General features: G+C 37.9%; 1 protein-coding gene across 1 annotated transcript in view; it reads left to right on the top strand.

Moving 5' to 3' along the window:
• Positions 1–21,779, top strand: part of LOC115526341 (doublecortin domain-containing protein 1-like) — an 85,737-nt gene that overhangs the window by 25,202 nt on the left and 38,756 nt on the right. The window contains exon 5 of the mRNA XM_032595082.1: positions 11,160–11,365. Coding sequence (XP_032450973.1) covers positions 11,160–11,365 — 206 coding nt within the window. The remainder of the gene's footprint in view (positions 1–11,159; positions 11,366–21,779) is intronic.

The raw sequence follows: 21,779 nt of genomic DNA, 5'->3' as shown, positions 1-21,779 counted from the left end.
CGAGAAGCTCAAAGTGGGTTTAGATGGCACTAAGTTTCTTGTTTTAATACTTGGCCTGGTTCCTGCCCCAGTACCCAGCCATCCCCTTACTATTTGATTACTTCTCCTTCTACCCACTCCCAACCTCACTTAATCCTCTAACTCACCAAGGCTAAAATCTAGGCAGGGCTTTGGTGAGCATCTTCAGTTTCTTCATGCTGCTGTGAAAGGGTGAAGATTCTGTTTTTCCTGGCTGCCTGGCTGGCTCAGTTGGTAGAGCACGCGTGTCTTTATCTTGGAGTCATGAGTTTGAGGCCCATGTTGGGGGTAGAGTTACTTTAAAAAAATTTCTTCTTAAAAAAAAAAAAAAGACTGTTTTCTTCTTGCCCCTGGATATAATAATGCTTACTCAGGCTGTCAGCCCTCACCACATTTCTTCATGTGAAGACATGGCTCTAGAGCTGTGATGTGGAGAAGAATCACCTTGTGTTGCTAAATATGACGGTTCTCTGGTTCTCTAGCTGTTCTCATATAGGAGACCCATGGCCCATATTTTGAGGACAAACTGTGTTAGAGCTGTTTTTTTTCCTCACTTTATCCTAATAGGTTTGTTACCTAGAGAAGCAGATTTTGCCTTAATGTAAGGAAGATTTTTCCAATAGTTCCACCTTTCCAAAAGATGGAATGGCCTGCTTTGGGAAGTGTGGGGATTGTAAGCATTGTACATAGGCTCTAATATGACTACTTCCCACCTTCCTTGATCCATGCCTGGCCACTGTGTGTTCAGTCTCCTCCCAATGATCCATCATATTGTTGCATAATTCTGCGTCTTTATTTGTATCATTTCCTCTCTCTGGATTATGCTCTCACTCTTTTACACACTCTGTGCGTCCTCTAAGTCCTACCTTATGTCCTCCTCTGGGGAGCCTTTCTCAGCCACCATGAGCTGTGGCAGGTGTCCCTGCTCCATATTCTCCCAGTATGTTATGGATACCTCTGACCAGGCATCTGCCATATTTTGTGTTTGTTTTCCTTTGTTGTCTTCCCAAACAGACTGAGAACTCTTTGAGGCAGCAGGGAACATGTTATAGGCACTGAGTGCATGTTTGTTGAATGAATAATTGAGTAAATGAAGCAGGTGGTTAGAGTCAGTAATTTTCAGTTTCTTTGAACTTCAAGGTTGTGCAATTCTGAAGTCAATACATTGTAATGCACTAAGCCTATGACTTTTTTGCTTCTTCCTACTCTGAGCTATCTTTCATGATATGTATTTTGGTTTCTGAGTAAATTCAATGAGGGACTTGGCAATGAAAAACCTAATTAATCATGAGTAACAAAATGTAATCTTTTTCCAAAATACTGAAAAAAACAGGAGTCCAATTTATATTTACTAATGAAAATATTACCTGGTATATATCTAGTGAAATAATAGTGATGCTCTTATCTGACATGTTTGACTAATATTCTACAAATATTTTTTTAAATTTTTTTAAGTTTGTTTATTATTCTGAGAGAGACAGAGACAGCACGAGTAGGGGAGGGGCAGCAAGAGAGGGAAAGAGAGCATCCCAAACAGGCTCCATGCTGCCAGCACAGAACCCGATGTGGTGCTCGAACACATGAAGGTGTGAGATCGTGACCTGAGCTAAAACCAAGAGTCAGATACCTAACTGACTAAGCCACCCAGGTGCCCCTACAAATATTTTTTTGAACATTTGCTATGTGATAAGCCCTACTTCAGGTGCTGGCTATACATCAGGGATTAATTGCTTACATTAAAAATGTATGATCAACTGTTATTATTTTGTTAAATGTCTAATAAGCACACTTGTTTACAATGTGCTAGATACTAGAGAGGCACACAGATAAAAACACATTCAATGCCCTTAAAATGCTCAAATTATAACAAGGACACACGTACAAAACCAGAGAAGTTTAATGAAATGAGAGCATAAAGATGAAGCTATAAATCCTGAAGAAAGATAGATCAAAGAAAACTTCTTAGAAGAGGTGAGACTCAGTTGAAAAGAAAGAGAGAGAGCCCACCAAAAGGGAGGGAAAAGCCATGGTCAAGTTTGGAGTCAGAAAAGTGCATGGTGTGTGCCAATGGCTTATTCACAGCTCCCTACACTTCTGCAAAGGGAGATTATCTCAAATCTTTATTGCAGTGGTTCTAAACTGGGGTTGATTTTGACCCTTGGAGAAGATTGGGTAATGTCTAGAGATATTTTTGGTTGTTTCAACTAGGAAGGTCCTACTGGCATCCAATGGGCAGAGGCCAGGGATGCTACTAAATATTCCATAATACACAGGACAGCCATTATCACAAAGAACAAAGAGATGTCAATACTTACCAAGGTTGAAAAACCTTATTCAGACACAAATATTTGTAACAAATCACAATATTTTTTTTCTTTTTCTAAAAATTATTTATTTTTTAAAATTTATATTAGGGGCGCCTGGGTGGCGCAGTCGGTTAAGCCTCCGACTTCAGCCAGGTCACGATCTCGCGGTCCGGGAGTTCGAGCCCCGCGTCAGGCTCTGGGCTGATGGCTCGGAGCCTGGAGCCTGTTTCCGATTCTGTGTCTCCCTCTCTCTCTGCCCCTCCCCTGTTCATGCTCTGTCTCTCTCTGTCCCAAAAATAAATAAAAAACGTTGAAAAAAAATTAAAAAAAAATAAAATAAAATTTATATTATACCCAGTGCTCATCCGAACAAGTATCCTCCTTAATGCTCTTACCCATTTCACTCATACCCCCACCCACAGCCCCTCCAGGAACTCTGTTTGTTCTCTATATGTAAGAGTCTCTTATGTTTTGTCCTCCTCCTTGTTTTTATATTATTTTTGCTCCCTTCCCTTATGTTCATCTGTTTTGTATATTAAATTCCACATATGAGTTAAGTTGTATGATATTTGTCTTTATCTGAGTGACTAATTTCGCTTAGCATAATCCATCCACGTTGTTGCAAATGGCAAGATTTCATTCTTTTTGATTGCCAGGTAATATTCCATTGTATATATATACCATACCTTTTTTATCCATTCATCAGCTGAAGGACATTTGGGCTCTTTCCGTAATTTGGCTATTGTCAGTAGTGCTGCTATAAACATTGGGGTGCATGTGCCCCTTTCAAACAGCACACCTGTATCCTTGGGATAAATACCTAGTAGTGCAATTGCTGAGTCGTAGGGTAGTTTCATTTTTAATTTTTTGAGGAACTGCCATACTGTTTTCCAGAGTGACTGCACCAGTTTGCATTTCCACCAGCAGCACAAAGGGGTTCCTCGTTCTCTGCATCCTCGCCAATGTCTGTTGTTGCCTGATTTGTTAATTTTAGCCATTATGACAGGTGTGAGGTTATATCTCATTGTGGTTTTGATTTGTATTTCCCTGATGATGATTGATGTTTAGCATTTTTTCGTCTGTTAGCCACAATCACAGTAGTTTTCATAAGGACATTTTGACCAAATTATAGGCACTGGGGGCAGCTGCTTTTTAGGTGGTCTTAAGGTGGAACTATGGTAGGATGTGGGAAAATAAGAAGTTGGGGAAATCTGGTCATTTTAAACTAATGGAATTCTTTTATTAATTTTTACAGTGTCATGGTTAAGACAGCAGTCTTTTTTTTTTTAATTTTTTTTCAACGTTTTTTATTTATTTTTGGGACAGAGAGAGACAGAGCATGAACAGGGGAGGGGCAGAGAGAGAGGGAGACACAGAATCGGAAACAGGCTCCAGGCTCCGAGCCATCAGCCCAGAGCCTGACGCGGGGCTCGAACTCATGGACCGCGAGATCGTGACCTGGCTGATGTCGGACGCTTAACTGACTGCGCCACCCAGGCGCCCCAAGACAGCAGTCTTTGAAATCATTAAGCCTAGGTCTGATCTCTGATTTACTTAAAAGATGTATGATAGAGATCTCTATGGTAGAGATGTAGTTGGTTAATTTCCCTAGGTTTCATTTTCTTTGTCTATAAAATGGAGATGATAATGTTACCTACCTCCTCAGATTGTGAAGATAAAACAAGTTAATGTACATAAAGCACTTAACACATTGTTCTGTATATGCTAAGTTCTTGATGAAAATCATGAGGAGAATAATAATGTCACCATTTATTGTGTTTCTTATTTACACATAAGTGTTTTATCTGTATAAATTATTTCCATCCATACAACAAATAAGGGAATTACTATTACTGTTCTCATTTCTCAGATAAGAAAACTAAGGTAGGGGTGCCTGGGTGGCTCAGTCCTTTGAGTGTCCAACTCTTGATTTCGACTCAGGTCATAATCCCAAGATTGTGGGATCGAGCCCCATGTCGGGCTTCGCACTGACTGTGGAGCCTACTTAAGATTCTCTCTGTCTCTCTCTCTCTTTCTCCCTCTGCCCCTCTCCCCTTTCTCTTTCTCTTTCTCTCTCTCTCTCTCTCTAAAAAAGTAAAGAAAAAATTAAAGCAAATAAGATTGACTGATTTTTTTCAAAGATTATGTTAAGATTCAAATCTAGGGAGTTTAGCTGCAGAACCCATGCTCTTAACTACTAGAGAAGCTGTTTATCTAATATATTGTTAATACATTTTAGTCATCATTAGTACTATTTTATTAGACTGTTTTGCAGGTTGGTTTAAACATCTTTACTTGTATAAAAATTTTTATATATTTCTAATAATCTTTCCATGTTTATCAGTATCAACAAAAATCTGGAAAATAGGAGGAATACCTTTAAAAAACTGTATATTTTTACGTTATAAATGATATTTTCAAATTTAGTTTAAAATGTACTGTATTATGTGCTTTTCCTACATCCATCAAGAGTTCTTTCAGAAAACTGATTTGAACCTTCAGAAATGTGATCTCTTGTTATTTTAGACTATTTTTAAGTGAGTAAAGTGTCCTTCCATGTTTGCAGGTAATAGAATTATAAATATATTTCTTTGATCAGAATAAGTTACATTGGAATAAAGGGTAGCCTTATTCATTGATTCATGCAGCACTTACTGAACACCTGCTCCATGCACTAGGTCGGCAGTGTATAGTTAGCTAAGGAAGCACACAATGATAATGATGGTACGGTGGGATTGCCAGTGGTAGACATCTGTACAAGGGAAGGGTGTCCAAGCTGGAAAAGGGTTTTTACGAGAGATGACCTCCCCCCCCCCAAATTAGTCTTGAGGAATATGTAAGCAATTACTTTAAATATACTTTGAGTTATTCCAGTTTACTCCACTCCTAAACCTTCATTTGGCAAGCAGTTCTCCTTGGCAGGTTTCTTCTTTTCCTGAAGAAATTCTGTACCATTGTTGTCATCGATGAGCATCAAGGTGGTATTTGTCATATTTAAGTTCATAATGGGGGTGCCTGGGTGGCTTAGTCGGTTGAGTGTCTGACTTCAGCTCAGGTCATGATCTCACAGTTTGTGGGGTCGGGCCCCACATCCAGGCTCTGTTCTGACAACTCAGAGCTTGGAGCCTGCTTCACATTCTGTGTCTCCCTCTCTCTCTACTCCTCCCCCACTCATGCTCTGTCTCTGTCTCTCAAAAATAAATAAACGTTAAAAAAAATTAAGTTCATACTGGAAAGCTATAAGGAATAAAAATGGTAGGTGTATACACACAGGCAATAAAATTGATTTTGCATAATTAGTATGTTAAAAAAGTGACATAAAATTAAATTTCTACCAATTAAACATTTAAATCCATAGAAATGTTAACATTTAGTAATTGTGCCATGTGCAGTGAACTTATATATACCCTAATAATGAATATAGACTTGATTCCTACCTTCAAAGAGGTTAAGTATGGAAACAGAAACAGGATATATATTTGTAAAATATTTACATAATTTCAGATGGCTTATGCTCTTTCCTTAGTATGTAATACAGCACCTAAAATGTGGTATGTTCTCAAACATTACTGAATGAATGAATACATGAGTGAGTGTGCTATAAGGAATCGGAGAGATAACAGACTGTTATGGGCTGGAGCACTAAAGGAAGATCTTAAACTGGGTCTTGAGAAGGACTTGAGTCTGAATAGATGAAGAATGAACTTAAAAATGCCCTTGGTGTGGTGCTTGGGTGGCTCAGTCAGTTAAGTGTCTGACTCTTGAGTTCAGCTCAGGTCATGGTCTTGTGGTTCGTGAGTTCAAGCCCTTCATTGAGCTCTGTGTTGACAGTGCAGAGCCTGCTTGGGATTCTCTCTCTCTCTCTCTCTCTCTCTCTCTCTTCCTCTCTGCCCCTCCTCCACTATTGCTCGTTCACTCTCTCTGTCAAAATAAATAAGCTTTTTTTTTTTTTTTTTTTTTTTTTTTTTTTTTTTTTTTACTTGTGCCCTTGATGTAATTAAAAGACAATGAATGGATTGGCTTAGGTAAAATAGTGCTTTAAGCCACGGTAAGATAAAACCTGAAAATTTGGATAGTGTCAGGTTGTCAGTAAACTCTTCTGTTAGACATAAGTTTAAAGGAAGGAGCATATTTCTTACACAGGGTCTGACACATAGGAAGGTTTAATAAATATTTCCTTGTACCTGACAGACAGATTGGGTGACTGACTAGTGGAAAACTTCAAAAGCTAACTCCAAGAAGTTTCTCTTCAGGCAATGATAAAATTGATGTTTTAGGAAAATTGATCTATAATTGGAGTATAGGATGTCAGATATAAAGAAGAAAAATAAAATATGGTTAGGAAGTTCTTGTAGATGATAGAAGACTGAGAGAGAAATGGATAAGTGGGTCTGGCTGGGAATAGAAAGGAATGATAGTTTTAAGAGTTACTGTGTGTATAAACACAATTTCTTTGTCCATTCATCAGTTGATGGACATTTAGGCTCTTTCCACAATTTGGCTATTGTTGAAAGTGCTGCTATAAACGTTGGGGTACAAGTGCCCCTAGGCATCAGCACTCCTGTACCCCTTGGGTAAATTCCTAGCAGTGCTATTGCTGGGTCGTAGGGTAGATCTATTTTTACTTTTTTGAGGAACCTCCACACTGTTTTCCAGAGGGGCTGCACCAGTTTGCATTCCCACCAACAGTGCAAGAGGGTTCCTGTTTCTCCACATCCTCTCCAGCATCTATAGTCTCCTGATTTGTTCATTTTAGCCACTCTGACTGGCATGAGGTGATATCTCAGTGTGGTTTTGATTTGTATTTCCCTGATGAGGAGTGACATTGAGCATCTTTTCATGTGCCTGTATATATACAATGGAATACTACTTGGCAATGAGAAAAAATGAAATGTGGCCTTTTGTAGCAAAGTGGATGGAACTGGAGAGTATTATGCTAAGTGAAATAAGTCATACAGAGAAAGACAGATACCATATGTTTTCACTCTTATGTGGATCTTGAGAAACTTAACAGAAGACCATGGAGGAGGAGGAGGGGTAAAAAGTTAGAGAGGGAGGGAGGCAAACCATAAGAGGCTCTTAAAAATTGAGAATAAACTGAGGGTTGTTGGGGGGTGGGAGGGAGGGGAAAGTGGGTGATGGGCATTGAGGAGGGCACCTGTTGGGATGAGTACTGGGTGTTGTATGGAAACCAATTTGACAATAAATTTCATATTAAAAAAAAAAGTTACCGTGAAGAAAGATAGCCAAGAGTTAGGTTTCTCTTCTTTGACTCTGTCTCAGGTCAGGTTCCCTCAAAGCAGAGCCTGAGATGGAGATTTATGTACAAGGGACTTAGTGAGGGAATACTCTCAGGTGAACCCTATAAAAGAGTGAGGGAAGCAACTAGAGTAGAGAAAGAAGTTCAGCCATGCCCTGTGTTCAGCTGAAGGCTAGCCTCAATCTGGAGTGGGAAGCACAGCACAGAGTTGCCCCTCCTTAAGGCAAGGGGACTGGACATTATGTCCCCTAGTCAGTCAGTCATTGGCTGTAGGCTGTACCTGTGGGTAGGAGATAAGAGACCACCACATCACAGGCATTTCCTGGCTAGGTGGCTGGTTCCTTTCAGCCAAGGGCAGTTCTTCAGAGAAGGTTGCAGTGGTGAGGTGTTAGAGGCCGTGACTCACAGCAGCTGGAGTTTGGGCGCACTAGCCTGGTAAAAGGAATTTGGTTGGGGGGACTACCAGTGTCATCTACTCTCTGCTATAGTCTGTTTTTCATAGGTGCCCTGCCAAGAATCTTCCAATAGCTTCCCTTTACATCCAGAATAAAATGCTCTTCCCCCAGACTTTCATGACTAACTTCTCATTGTTCAAACCTCACTACTTGGCAGTCACCTCTTCAGAGAGACCTTCCACTGTCTGTCTTTCCCCCAAGAGACTGTAATCTGCACAAGTTATTCTGTCCTGTTCCCAGCTATCACCCTGGTGCATTGATAAATGGGCACCCAATAAATGTAAATATCATTGAATGACTAAGCAATTGGTTGGAGAGAAACGATTGGGAGGTAAAGGTTTAAGATCTTTCTGAGATAATGGACAACTGTGAAAGAAGTGGAAACACTGACAGGAATAAGAGATGTGAAAGTATGTCCAACTTGTGGAAAGTTGTGAAATTTTGTTTAAGATAACAGAAGAAAATGTATGGTAGAGTCAAATAGTGTAGTGATTAGGAGTACAGTTTCTAGAACTGAGTTCATATCCTGCTGCCACCACCTGCCAGCTGCAAGATCTTGCTCAAGTTACTTAACTTCTCTGTGCCTCAGTTTCCTCACCTGTAAATGAGGATAATTATATTTTCTACCTCATAAACTTGTTGAGAGGACATCATGAGCTAGTGTTTATAAATCATATAAAACAGGGTCTGGATAACAGTCAGCCCGGTTTGAGTGGAATTTAAGGAGCGTACAAGGAGAAGAGAAGCCAGGCTGGGACTCGGGTGAGATAAGTGATGCACCTGCGTGACAAAATTTAAGGAGGCATTTACTGAGGGTTGTACACTTGCACAACTGAGCATGCTTCTTTCAGTTTTGCATTCTTGGCCCTTCACTTGTCTCACCCTCATCCTGACCCTGGTGTTGGTCATCAAAGGGGAAAATACTTTATTGGTAAGATTTTTTATTTTTTTTTAATTTAATTTATTTTTTAAATTTACATCCAAGTTAGTTAGCATATAGTGCAACAGTGGTTTCCGGAGTAGATTCCTTAATGCCCCTTACCCATTTAGCCCATCCCCACTCCCACAATGTTATGCAACCACCGTTTCTATCTAGTTTTAAAACATTTCCATCATTCCAAGATAAAACTTCTAAATTTTATTTTAATGTTTTATTTATTTTTGAGAGAGAGAGAGAGAGGCAGAGTACAAGTGGGGCAGGGGCAGAGAGAGAGGGAGACACAGAATCTGAGGCAGGCTTCTGAATCTGAGCTGTCAGCAAAGAGCCCCACGTGGGGCTCGAACTCGTGAACCATGAGATCATGACCTGAGCTGAAAGTCAGAAGCTTAACCAAATGAGCCACCTAGGTGCCCCATAAAACTTCTTACCTATTGAATTTTTCTCCATTCCCCCCTCCTCCCACCCCTGCAATTATTAGGCTGCGCTTTGTTTCTATGGATTTACCTGTTCTAGATATTTCATATGATGGAATTACATAGTATGTTGCCTTTTATGTCTAGCTTCTTTCACTTACAATGTTTTGAGGTTCATCCACATTGTAGCGAATATCAGTACTTCATTCCTTTAGTTGCTGAATAATATTCCATTGTATGTATATACTACATTTTATTTATCCATTCATCCATTGGTAGATATTTGGTTTACACCTTTTGGCTATTGTGAATAGTGTTGCTATGAACATGCATGTACATGTATTTATTTGAGTACCTGTTTTCAGTTCTTTGGGGCATATATGAACTCCTTAATGTCTAGCTTATTTTTCTAATTCTAATTCCTATCAATTTCAGATTATAATAATTTCTGTAAAATTATTTTTCCTCTTCTTAAAAGCTTACTCATATCTATAATCTTAGTTTATTCTGAAAGTTTTGCTCACATTTCTACCCACTGTGTGTATATATATATATATATGCGTGTGTGTGTGTGTGTGTGTGTGTGTGTGAGCGTGCACACGCGCTCACATGTATATGTGTATGAGAGAAAAAGAGAAACACAGTATTTTGTTGTTTTTTTAACATTTAATGTAAACATTCTGGGACTTGAAGGTCCCAGAACCAGTGGCTTGTGTTTCATATCAATACTTGCAGATTTTATGTAAAGCACCATTTCTAGGTCAACGAGGCCATGGTTCTTTCAAGGTAAGTGCTAACAGACAAGAGTTGTTTAGAAATTTGGGCAAACAAATCCAACTATTTTCAATTGTATGCAAATACAATTTGATTTCTCTCATTAGGACAAATAAAGAACAGATGAGGGAGGGATCATTGTAATTATAAAATCACATACATTTAATAACTTATATGAAAAGAAAATATCTAAAATAAATTGAATGCAACAAATAAAAAATAACACAGGTATAAATTATTTATTTATGAAATGAAACCATTTGCAAAGGAGGCATGCTGAGAGCAACTTATCCTCACATTCTCAGAGTCATGCATAATTGTTTAGTTGCACTCCCATTAATATGAGTGGGAGTTTTGAAACTTAAATTCCTAAATACATCTTTGAAAAGGAATAGGTCAAAGTGAAAAGCTAATGCAGAGCTGGTTTTCATTATTAGTGAAATATTTTGAATCTCTCACCAATGATGTCCCAGAAGTCACCTTCTTTCTAGTCACAGGAGAAGAATTATGTATAAGGTTAGTGTTTGGAGGTCATCATCTTTAAAAATCACATGGATAATAAATCATATTAAGGAGAAAATAAAGCATTTCCCAACCCTAAAGAACGCAGAAGTTCAGGACCCATATTGCTTTATGGTAAGCAAAGGACCTTGGAACTTTCAGTGGACCCTTTCAGCCCAGAGCCTCTGATCAGTGATAGAGGCATGCTAAGGTGAATTTTAATTAGGACTAAATTGTGGTATTACTCTTTCATACCCTGAACATCTGTTCCCTTCAGAAATGATGATTTATGCAGGCTATCAGAGCAGACAGCTTGCTACAGCTTATGTCACGGTTAGTGGGAAGCTGGTGGTAGCATTTCAGAAAACCAGTGTCTAAATGGAGACTGGCCAGTGTATATGATATAGGTAAGAGGGGGAGGGGAAACATGGTGTGTCCATTTCTAGTTTTGAAGCCAAATACTGACTTGACTTAAAAAAAATTCTTTTCTAGACCATCTGTTGTTAATGAAGAAAGTAACGTGGACAATGAATGGCCTGATGTTTCCTACTGATGTCAAAAGACAGAAAACCAAGCCTGTTCTTTCTGTTAGAATGAAGAAACTCACTGAGAAGACCTCAATCCGAATTCTGTTCTTTAAGAATGGCCTGGGGCAAGATGGGCATGAGATCACAGTGGGAAAGGAAACAGTGAAAAAGGTAATTTTGTATTAAATATTAAAGTATAAATTAAATTTCAAAGTTTTCATGGCTTTTGAAATGTGTTGGTGTTTTAAATATCAATATCAACTAATAAACTGAAATATTAAGAAGGTATTAATAGAATGCAAAAATTTAGCTGCTTAGAAGCATGCTTATTTTACTAACGTAAATTACCTTAGTAAAGCAACAAGATTTCTTTGGCTAACCTATACTTGGGCATTTACCTAGGTAAAAGTTATGTTTACACTTAGGGAAACACTCTAGTTGGTTACAATATTTTGTAGAATATTTAGATTGAAGCCAATCTAATGTAGCTTCAAATCTCAAATCTATTCCTTTTTGCTTAAAATAAGACCTAGAAGTACCCCCGGCTTCTTGAATGAGTAAGTAAAGTCCAATATAACTAAAATTCCATTTAAAAGCATCCATATGCATTTTTAAGCAAATCTAGGTGGGTCTAAGAAAAATCGTGTAACAGTCCAGCAAACCTTCAGAAACAAATTTTGCCATATAAATGCATGTTTTTAAAAGGATGCTTGTATTTCCCAGATCATCTTTGATCTGACAAAACTATGGAAGAACTATTGGGAGTTTGAAGAAAAAAAAATTTTTTACAGATAAGGATTTTTCAACCAATCTAAAGCATCCTTATAATAACAACTAAAATTTATTAAATATGTATTAGAGAGCTGGTGAAACATAACCAAACTGTCTAGGTTTTAATCCTGGCTCTGTCACTGAATCAATGACTTTGGACACCTTACCTTCTCTGAGCCTCAATTTCTTTATTTAAAAAATGGGGATAATAATAACGCCTACTTCAGAGAAGTGATATAAAGAGTCAGTATGATATTATGCATGGAGTGCAATGGCCCATACCCAGAAATTTCTCAAAAAATATATGTTATTCTTATCTTTAGGACTCATATATATATATACATCTAATTATTTCTCTTACTAAAGGGAGGCATTTGTTATGAAATCAAGATAGGTATAAATCATTTTGTTATACCTGAGTATTTTCAAAATGACTCTTGCTTGAAGTAGGTGAACAGTTGACTAGATATTGGAAATTGTTCTTATTGAGATATCTATTTCATCATCTTCTTATTTTACAACCACAATCCTGAGGATCTAGGAAACCAGGTTTTATTTCCTTCTTATCTTCAGATTTGGATTATGAGTAAAACAAGGGATATTACGCACCAGAACAAATTGCTAAGGCAACTTGTACCATCTTCCCTGGAGATTTTGAAAACTAGAGAAGATGGACATATCTCTGGGATTGTTAAAATGCAGTCATTCTTGGGGATAGAAGCTAGATTAGACAGCTTTTTGAGTTCACTTCAGTTCAATCTTTGTAATTCTACACCTTGGTGGTAAAATGGGGGTAATAGTCACTCTTAAAGATTACATGTTCTTAGATGAAAGGTGAGTATAAATAAAAGTGTCACTGCTATTTTGCTTTTTGACTCTAGAGAGCAATTTATTTAAAACTGGATGATCAAGCAATTCTTTAGCTTATTTTTTAAGCTTTATTTAGTTTAAATTTTATAAATTGTAAGGAATTTTCACAATTTATAAAACTCAGGACATGATTCAGTAATAAGTGTGTTTGTAAATATTTGATTAAATATCACTTTTAATATAGCATAAGGAATATAGTCAATAATAATGTAATAACTGTGTGTGGTAACAGATGGAGACAACATTTATTATGGTGAGTACTACATAATGTATAGAACTGTCAAATCACCTGAAACTAAGATAAACATTTTATGTCAACTATACTTCAAATAAAAAATACTAAATAAATAAATACTATTGATAAGAACAAGGTAAAGGATAGGCAGCAACAGAATCCCAGCCTTGAATATCAATAGAATTTTTTGGAGGGGAAAAATAAGACTAGCTAATTATTTTGTAAATAAAATTTAAATTTTGAAAGTTATATTGATAATCACAAGATAATGCCATACCAAGTCAATAATAGGAATAAAAAAGTGACATGGTCATAGGTGAAACCCAAATTATTTTCTCTTTTATGATAAAATATTAGGAATGTCAGGGATTAGTAGCTATTTTTAGATTATTAAAAAGTAATAAAAAACTAGAATAGGGTCTAAAAGACTCTCTATGGTGAAGACTGTTACAGTGGGATAAAGAGAAAATTACTGAAGATGGTAGTAAAGTAAGATAGTTAAGTCATAAAAGTCTTCTCTGAGCTCAGAATGGAACCATGGGAAAATGACTGTACTTAAATCTTAAGTGCAAAATCAGAAGGAAATCCACTTATGTATTTTAGGGGTTAAGTAATTAAGAAGTTTGAAATGAGGGCCAAAGTGATATATTTCTTCACTAAACTCTGGGATATTTGAGCTATGGCCCATCTCTTTGAAACTTGAATCAGACGATTTTAGAATTACTTGGTATGGTTTAATAATCACACAGAACTTGCTACTGTGAGGTATAGGTTAAATATATGTATCCAGGGTTTGAAAAAGGTATTAAAAAAAACTTGTGGGCACAAAATGCAAAGTTAATGGAAAATGAAAAATGTCTGTTCCAGATACATAACTTTTTTTTTTTGCCAAATTAGTACTCTTTTATTTAATTTATTTTTTTAAATTTTTATTTAATTTATTTTTTTAATTTACATCCAAGTTAGTCAGCATATAATGCAACAATGATTTCAGGAGTGGATTCCTTAATGCCCCTTACCCATTTAGCCCATCCCCCTTCCCACAACCCCTCCAGTAACCCTCTGTTTGTTCTCCATACTTAAGAGTCTCTTATCTTTTGTCCCCCTTCCTGTTTTTATATTATTTTTGCTTCCCTTCCCTTATGTTCGTCTGTTTTGTATCTTAAAGTCCCATATGAGTGAAATCATATGATATTTGTCTTTCTCTGACTAGTTTTGCTTAGCATAGTACTGTCTAGTTCCATCCGCGTAGTTGCGAATGGCAAAATTTCATTCTTTTTGATTGCCAAGTAATACTCCATTGTATATATATATATATATATATATATATATATATATTATATATATATATATCTTCTTTATCCATTCATCTATCGGTAGAAATTTGGGCTCTTTCCATAGTTTGGCTATTGTTGATAATGCTGCTATAAACATTGGGGTGCATGTGCCCCTTTCAAACAGCACACCTGTATCCCTTGGATAAATACCTAGTAGTGCAATTGCTGGTCATAGGGTAGTTCTATTTTTAATTTTTTGAGGAACCTCCATACTGTTTTCCAGAGTGACTGCACCAGTTTGCACTCCCACCAGCAGTGCAAAAGGGTTCCTCTTTCTCCACATCCTCACCAATATTTGTTGTTGCCTGAGTTGTTCATGTTAGCCATTCTGACAGGTGTGAGGTGGTATCTCATTGTGGTTTTGATTTGTATTTCCCTGATGATGAGTGATGTTGAGCCTTTTTTCATGTGTCAGTTGGCCATCTGGATGTCTTCTTTGGAGAAGTGTCTATTCATGTCTTTTGCCCATTTCTTCACTGGATTATTTGATTTTTGGGTGTTGAGTTTGATAAGTTCTTTATAGATTTTGGATACTAACCCTTTATCTGATATGTCGTTTGCAAATATCTTCTCCCATTCTATCAGTTGCCTTTTGGTTTTGCTGATTGTTTCCTTCATTGTGCAGAAGCTTTTTATTTTGATGAGGTCCCAATAGTTCATTTTTGCTTTTGTTTCCCTTGCCTCTGGAGAGGTGTTGAGTAAGAAGTTGCTGTGGCCAAGATCAAAGAGGTTTTTGCCTGCTTTCTCCTTGAGGATTTTGATGGCTTCCGGTCTTACATTTAGGTCTTTCATCCATTTTGAGTTTATTTTTGTGTATGGTGCAAGAAAGTAGCCCGGGTTTATTCTTCTGCATGTCGCTGTCCAGTTTTCCCAGCACCACTTGCTGAAGAGACTGTCTTTATTCCATTGGATATTCTTTCCTCCTTTGTCAAAGATTAGTTGGCCATACATTTCTGGGTCCATTTCTGGGTTCTGTATTCTGTTCCATTGATCTGAGTGTCTGTTTTTTTGCCAGTTCCATATTGTCTTGATGATTATAGCTTTGTAATACAGCTTGAAGTCTGCAGATATGTAACTTTTTAAAGTTAACATTGTGGTGGATAAGTTTTATTTTCCCTCAGTTATCTCTTAGATTCATTGTCAGAGAAGTGGTATTAACTGTGTCAATTATTTTATTATCTAGGGTATCATCTCCTTTGAGAAATCTTTATAGATTTCAAATTTCTTTATATTTTTTATTCCCAGCTAATAGTTTTTTATTTGTTTTTTTTGCTTGGTTTTCTATGTACTGTCATAAACGGTATGAGATTGCAATGGTGGAGAAGACAGTGAAAAAGATAATGAGTGAATGAAAGAATGAAAAAGTGTCCTAATTCCTCGGTCAGTCCAGTTTGAATTGATTGTTCTCTATAACCTATACCCTGGGATCTTTCTTCACCTTCAACCTGGGCATTATCTTTCCACCTCTCCTCTGTTGGATCCCTCTTTCCTACTTTTGCATCTTTCTCTACCTTCATTTAGTTTATTATATACATATTCCAGATGGAGACATCAGATACTTATGGCAGACACAGGGCCTGCAGTGTTTATCAAAGTGTGCTACACAGAACACCTGCATCCGAATTATCTAGACTATGTGTTAAAAATTCAAACTGGGGGGCGCCTGGGTGGCGCAGTCGGTTAAGCGTCCGACTTCAGCCAGGTCACGATCTCGTGGTCTGTGAGTTCGAGCCCCGCGTCAGGCTCTGGGCTGATGGCCCAGAGCCTGGAGCCTGTTTCCGATTCTGTGTCTCCCTCTCTCTCTGCCCCTCCTCCATTCATGCTCTGTCTCTCTCTGTCCCAAAAATAAATAAACGTTGAAAAAAAAAATTAAAAAAAAATAAAATTCAAACTGGTGTCCCCCCATTCCAAGCCTATTAAATTCAGAATCTCTTGAGTGTGGGGTCTGGGAATCTGAATTTCAACAAATATCTCCAAATGATTCCTAACCCCACTAAGTTTGAGAACTCCTGTTCTAGTATTCTAAAACTTCAAACTTACCAATTAATGGAAATCTTAATAGATTCTCTGTTTGTTTTCCTATACTTCTCATGTGGTTTAAGAGAAGGAAAATAAGTTGTATGACAGAGAAAACAGGTTATGTGAAATTAGATCACTGGTTCCTGGATTAGAACTAGTGCAGGGAGTTAAGAAATCAGGAAGAGGAAAAATTCTGCAAGTTAGCAGGAAGGGAGTAGTGGGTGTGGCAACTCTGACTTAGAAAAAATTAGCATTCCCTTAACATTTGTATGTAAACATAATTCATTTTTGTGATTTTTCCTTGTTAGTACCAAAAAACGACATAAATATTGAGAGAATATTTCATATATGACTATCAAGGTATAAATAAATAATGGACTTTATCAGATGCCCTTAAATCAGGAAAATCCAGACTTTTATGATGCTTACATGTGTTAATTGGAAAAATAACTCAGTAAGCCTAAACAAACAAACAAAATAAGACTTTAAGAAAATGTTCCAGTTTAATGAACTTAATTGTATGATTTAATTGAAAAAAAATACAACATAATAGCATTATTATGGAATGTTCACACACAAATTAGTAACAGAGCAGAGATTTTTCCAATAGTGTGAGTAAAAGAATTTAGAGAACATTTTAAGAGATTTGTAAGGGAGCACCTGGAGTAACAAAATTTGATTAAGGATGCTTACCATGGATTCCGACAGGGGAAGTCATGCATAATTAGTATATTGGAAATTCTTTAAAGAGCTTTTTATGATGGATGAGGAAAAGCCCGTTGATACTATTATTGTTTTAAAATTTAGTCTAGTGTTCATACTGGGTATAATACTAGATTTTAAAATATGAAACAGAGTTTTTAAAATATGGAATTTGGTGCTATAGTTCATTTTGGAGGTGTGGATAGCCAATTTTGTTCTATTTGTCATCAATTTTTTGGTTATACAATTGGATTATTTTAGAATATTATAAATAATTATTTTGTAGTGATAATCTTTTTTTCTTGAATAAAATCGTAAGTGGGGTGATGGGATGTGAATTTCCTCAGCTAAAATAAAAGCAAAACAGAATTTTCAGTTTACAGATTTACTTTACAGATGACACTTAAGGACAGATAATCCTTAACATTATGCTTTAACTCCCCTAAACAGTTAAGACATAAACATAATATTAAATCTGAAAAGATGGGGCACCTGGCCGGCTCAGTCAGAAGAGCATGTGACTTATGATCTTGGGGTTGTGAGTTTGAACCCCACATTGGGTGTAGAGCTTACTTCAATTAAAAAAAACCTTTTTAAAAATCTGAAAAGGTAAAATTTATTTTTAATCTATTAAAATTACCTCATAGTTTTTATATTTACATTTTATATTTTAATACACTTTAATTGGCAAACACATATAACAGTAATGATTAAATCAGAGGATTTGTTAAATGAGTTTACATACAAAGATTTATTAGATTATCTTCTATACATATCTTCCCATTAAAGTACCTTTGGTGAACTTTATCTAATTTCTGGACATTAAGGTCACAGATTTTATGAGATAATCTAATTAAGCAACTCAGAAAACTGAGACTTAGAACAGTTGTCTGTCCTATCCAAAGTGGATCAGCTGGAATAGCTAGGACTGGAGCCCATTTTCTGAGTTCTAGAACAGTATTTTTTTCGTTATGGGGAAATGCCACAAATATTGTTTTTATTACATTTTAATTCCTGTGTGTCCTCACTTAAAGATGAGTTAACATAACCATGAAAATAACATGAAACATCTGTTTGTAATCATAACAGAATAACTAGTATCAGACTAGCCATCCCATTTTAAACAACTTGAATTGGACAAAATATATGAAACAATAATTTTTAGACATGAGATAATGAGGAGTCAAGATTGAGAGAAGAAAAGTTGAAATGAGTCCTACAATTGACCCCATCTTTATACCTGGAGGTAGTTTTTGGACCTGTGGTATAGGGAAAGATAATCCAAGACAACACAGTATTCTCCCCAAGCTGAGGAGAAAGACAAGAAAGTTGTAAGAGGTAGAAATATCAGCAATTTTCCCTGAAATGCCATAAATGAGGGAGGTATTTAGGTAATAGTCCCTATGGGTCCCTTTGTGTCTTTGACTAGGTATTAAGTTGTTTATGTATGAAGTGAACTCTACAAGGTTTGGCATAAACAACTAACTAATGGGGATGTGAAAAGGAAATAACTATGGAAGTATGCACAGGGTGGGGATACAATTGTGTTTTGGTCTGTCAGAGGAAAGAGATTTTGTTGAACATATGGAAAATTCACAAAGATCCCTGAAAAGGTAATCATTATCCAGGAGAAGAGTCAATCAATAGAAATAGACTCCCCAGAGTTAATAGTAAAGGACATCCCAAAAGCTAGTATAAATATGTCAAGGAATTAAAGAAAAATATGAATATAATATGAAGAGAAATGGAAACTAAAAATAGAATCAATGGAAGTTCTAGAATATCTTAAATGGAAAAAAAATCCACTGGATGGGTTTTACACCAGATTAGACATTCGAGAAGAAAATATCAGTGAACTTCATGACAGTGTAATGAAAACTGCAAACTAAGTCTACTATAGAGAAGGAAAAGGAAAAGACTGAAAAAAGGACAGTGTCAGTAATTTGTGGGTTAATATCAAGATATAGATATATAATATATATATATAGATATATAGATATATAATTGGAGCCTTAGAAAGACTGGGGGGAAGGAGAATATATTTGAAGAAATAATGGCCAGAATTTTTTCTGAGTTCCTGAAAAATGTCAAACACAGATCTAAGAAGCTCAATGAAAGCCCAGGAGATGCAAAGGAATTAGAATAGTCAAATTTAGAAGAATTATACTACTTGACTTTAGCATTTATTATAAAGCAATCAAGATATAATGATTTTGGTGGGGCATCTGGGTGGCTCAGTCGATTGAGTGTCTGACTTTGGCTTAGGTCATGATCTTGCAGTGTATGAGTTCAAACCCCACATAGGGCTCTCTGCTGTCAAAGCAGAGCCTGCTTCAGATCCTCTGTCCCCATCTCATTTTCCCTTCCCCACTTTTGCTCTCTCAAAACTAAATAAACATTGAAAAACAAAGATATAATGCTTTTGGATACGGATAAGGATACACATAAAAAGCAATGGAAGGAAATGGACCCACACATAGAGGCAAATTATTTTTGATAATTCATTGGGGAAAAGACAGTCTTTTTTTTTTTGAAAAGACGTCTTTTTAACAAATATTGCTGAGGCTCGACAGGAAGATGGCGGCGTAGGAGGACGCTGGGCTCACCGCGCGTCCTGCTGATCACTTAGATTCCACCTACACCTGCCTAAATAACCCAGAAAACCGCCAGAGGATTAGCAGAACGGAGTCACCGGACCCAAGTGCAGATGAGAGGCCCACGGAAGAGGGTAGGAAGGGCGGCGAGGCGGTGCGCGCTCCACGGACTGGCGGGAGGGAGCCGGGGCGGAGGGGCGGCTCGCCAGCCAAGCAGAGCCCCTGAGTCCGGCTTGCAAAAGCGGAGGGGCCTGACGGACTGTGTTCCCACAGCAAGCGCGACTTAGCGTCTGGGAGGTCATAAGTTAACAGCTCTGCTCGGAAAGCGGGAAGGCTGGAGGACAAAGGGAGGGTGAGCTGCGGAGCCCCCGGACGACAGAGCTCAGTTTGGCGGGGAACAAAGGCGCTCGCCAGCGCCATCTCCCCCGCCCATCCCCCAGCCAAAATCCCAAAGGGAACCGGTTCCGGCCAGGGAAATTGCTCGCTCCGCGCAAACACCCAACTCTGTGCTTCTGCGGAGCCAAACCTCCGGCAGCGGATCTGACTCCCTCCGGGTGCCACAGGGCCCCTCCTGAAGTGGATCACCTAAGGAGAAGCGGGCTAAGCCTGCCCCCCCTGCCGCCGTGCACCTTGCCTTCCCACCCCAGCTAATACGCCAGATCCCCAGCATCACAAGCCTGGCAGTGAGCAAGTAGCCCAGATGGGCCACGCCACCCCACAGTGAATCCCGCCCCTAGGAGAGGGGAAGAGAAGGCACACACCAGTCTGACTGTGGCCCCAGCGGTGGGCTGGGGGCAGACATCAGGACTGACTGTGGCCCCGCCCACCAACTCCAGTTATACACCACAGCACAGGGGAAGTGCCCTGCAGGTCCTCACCACACCAGGGACTATCCAAAATGACCAAGCGGAAGAATTCCCCTCAGAAGAATCTCCAGGAAATAACAACAGCTAATGAGCTGATCAAAAAGGATTTAAATAATATAACAGAAAGTGAATTTAGAATAATAGTCATAAAATTAATCGCTGGGCTTGAAAACAGTATACAGGACAGCAGAGAATCTCTTGCTACAGAGATCAAGGGACTAAGGAACAGTCACGAGGAGCTGAAAAACGCTTTAAATGAAATGCAAAACAAAATGCAAACCACCACGGCTCGGATGGAAGAGGCAGAGGAGAGAATAGGTGAACTAGAAGATAAAATTATGGAAAAAGAGGAAGCTGAGAAAAAGAGAGATAAAAAAATCCAGGAGTATGAGGGGAAAATTAGGGAACTAAGTGATACACTAAAAAGAAATAATATACGCATAATTGGTATCCCAGAGGAGGAAGAGAGAGGGAAAGGTGCTGAAGGGGTACTTGAAGAAATTATAGCTGAGAACTTCCCTGAACTGAGGAAGGAAAAAGGCATTGAAATCCAAGAGGCACAGAGAACTCCCTTCAGACGTAACTTGAATCGATCTTCTGCACGACATATCATAGTGAAACTGGCAAAATACAAGGATAAAGAGAAAATTCTGAAAGCAGCAAGGGGTAAACGTGCCCTCACATATAAAGGGAGACCTATAAGACTCGTGACTGATCTCTCTTTTGAAACTTGGCAGGCCAGAAAGAATTGGCACGAGATTTTCAGGGTGCTAGACAGAAAAAATATGCAGCCGAGAATCCTTTATCCAGCAAGTCTGTCATTTAGAATAGAAGGAGAGATAAAGGTCTTCCCAAACAAACAGAAACTGAAGGAATTTGTCACCACTAAACCAGCCCTACAAGAGATCCTAAGGGGGACCCTGTGAGACAAAGTACCAGAGACATCACTACAAGCATAAAACATACAGACATCACAATGACTCTAAACCCGTATCTTTCTATAATAACACTGAATGTAAATGGATTAAATGCGCCAACCAAAAGACATAGGGTATCAGAATGGATAAAAAAACAAGACCCATCTATTTGCTGTCTACAAGAGACTCATTTTAGACCTGAGGACACCTTTAGATTCAGAGTGAGGGGATGGAGAACTATTTATCATGCTACTGGAAGCCAAAAGAAAGCTGG

Source organism: Lynx canadensis, chromosome D1 (assembly GCF_007474595.2).
Source record: "Lynx canadensis isolate LIC74 chromosome D1, mLynCan4.pri.v2, whole genome shotgun sequence".
In the NCBI taxonomy this organism is placed as follows: Eukaryota; Metazoa; Chordata; class Mammalia; order Carnivora; family Felidae; genus Lynx; species Lynx canadensis.
Note: the sequence above shows the minus strand (reverse complement) of the source record. Positions and strands in the feature narration are given on the sequence as shown.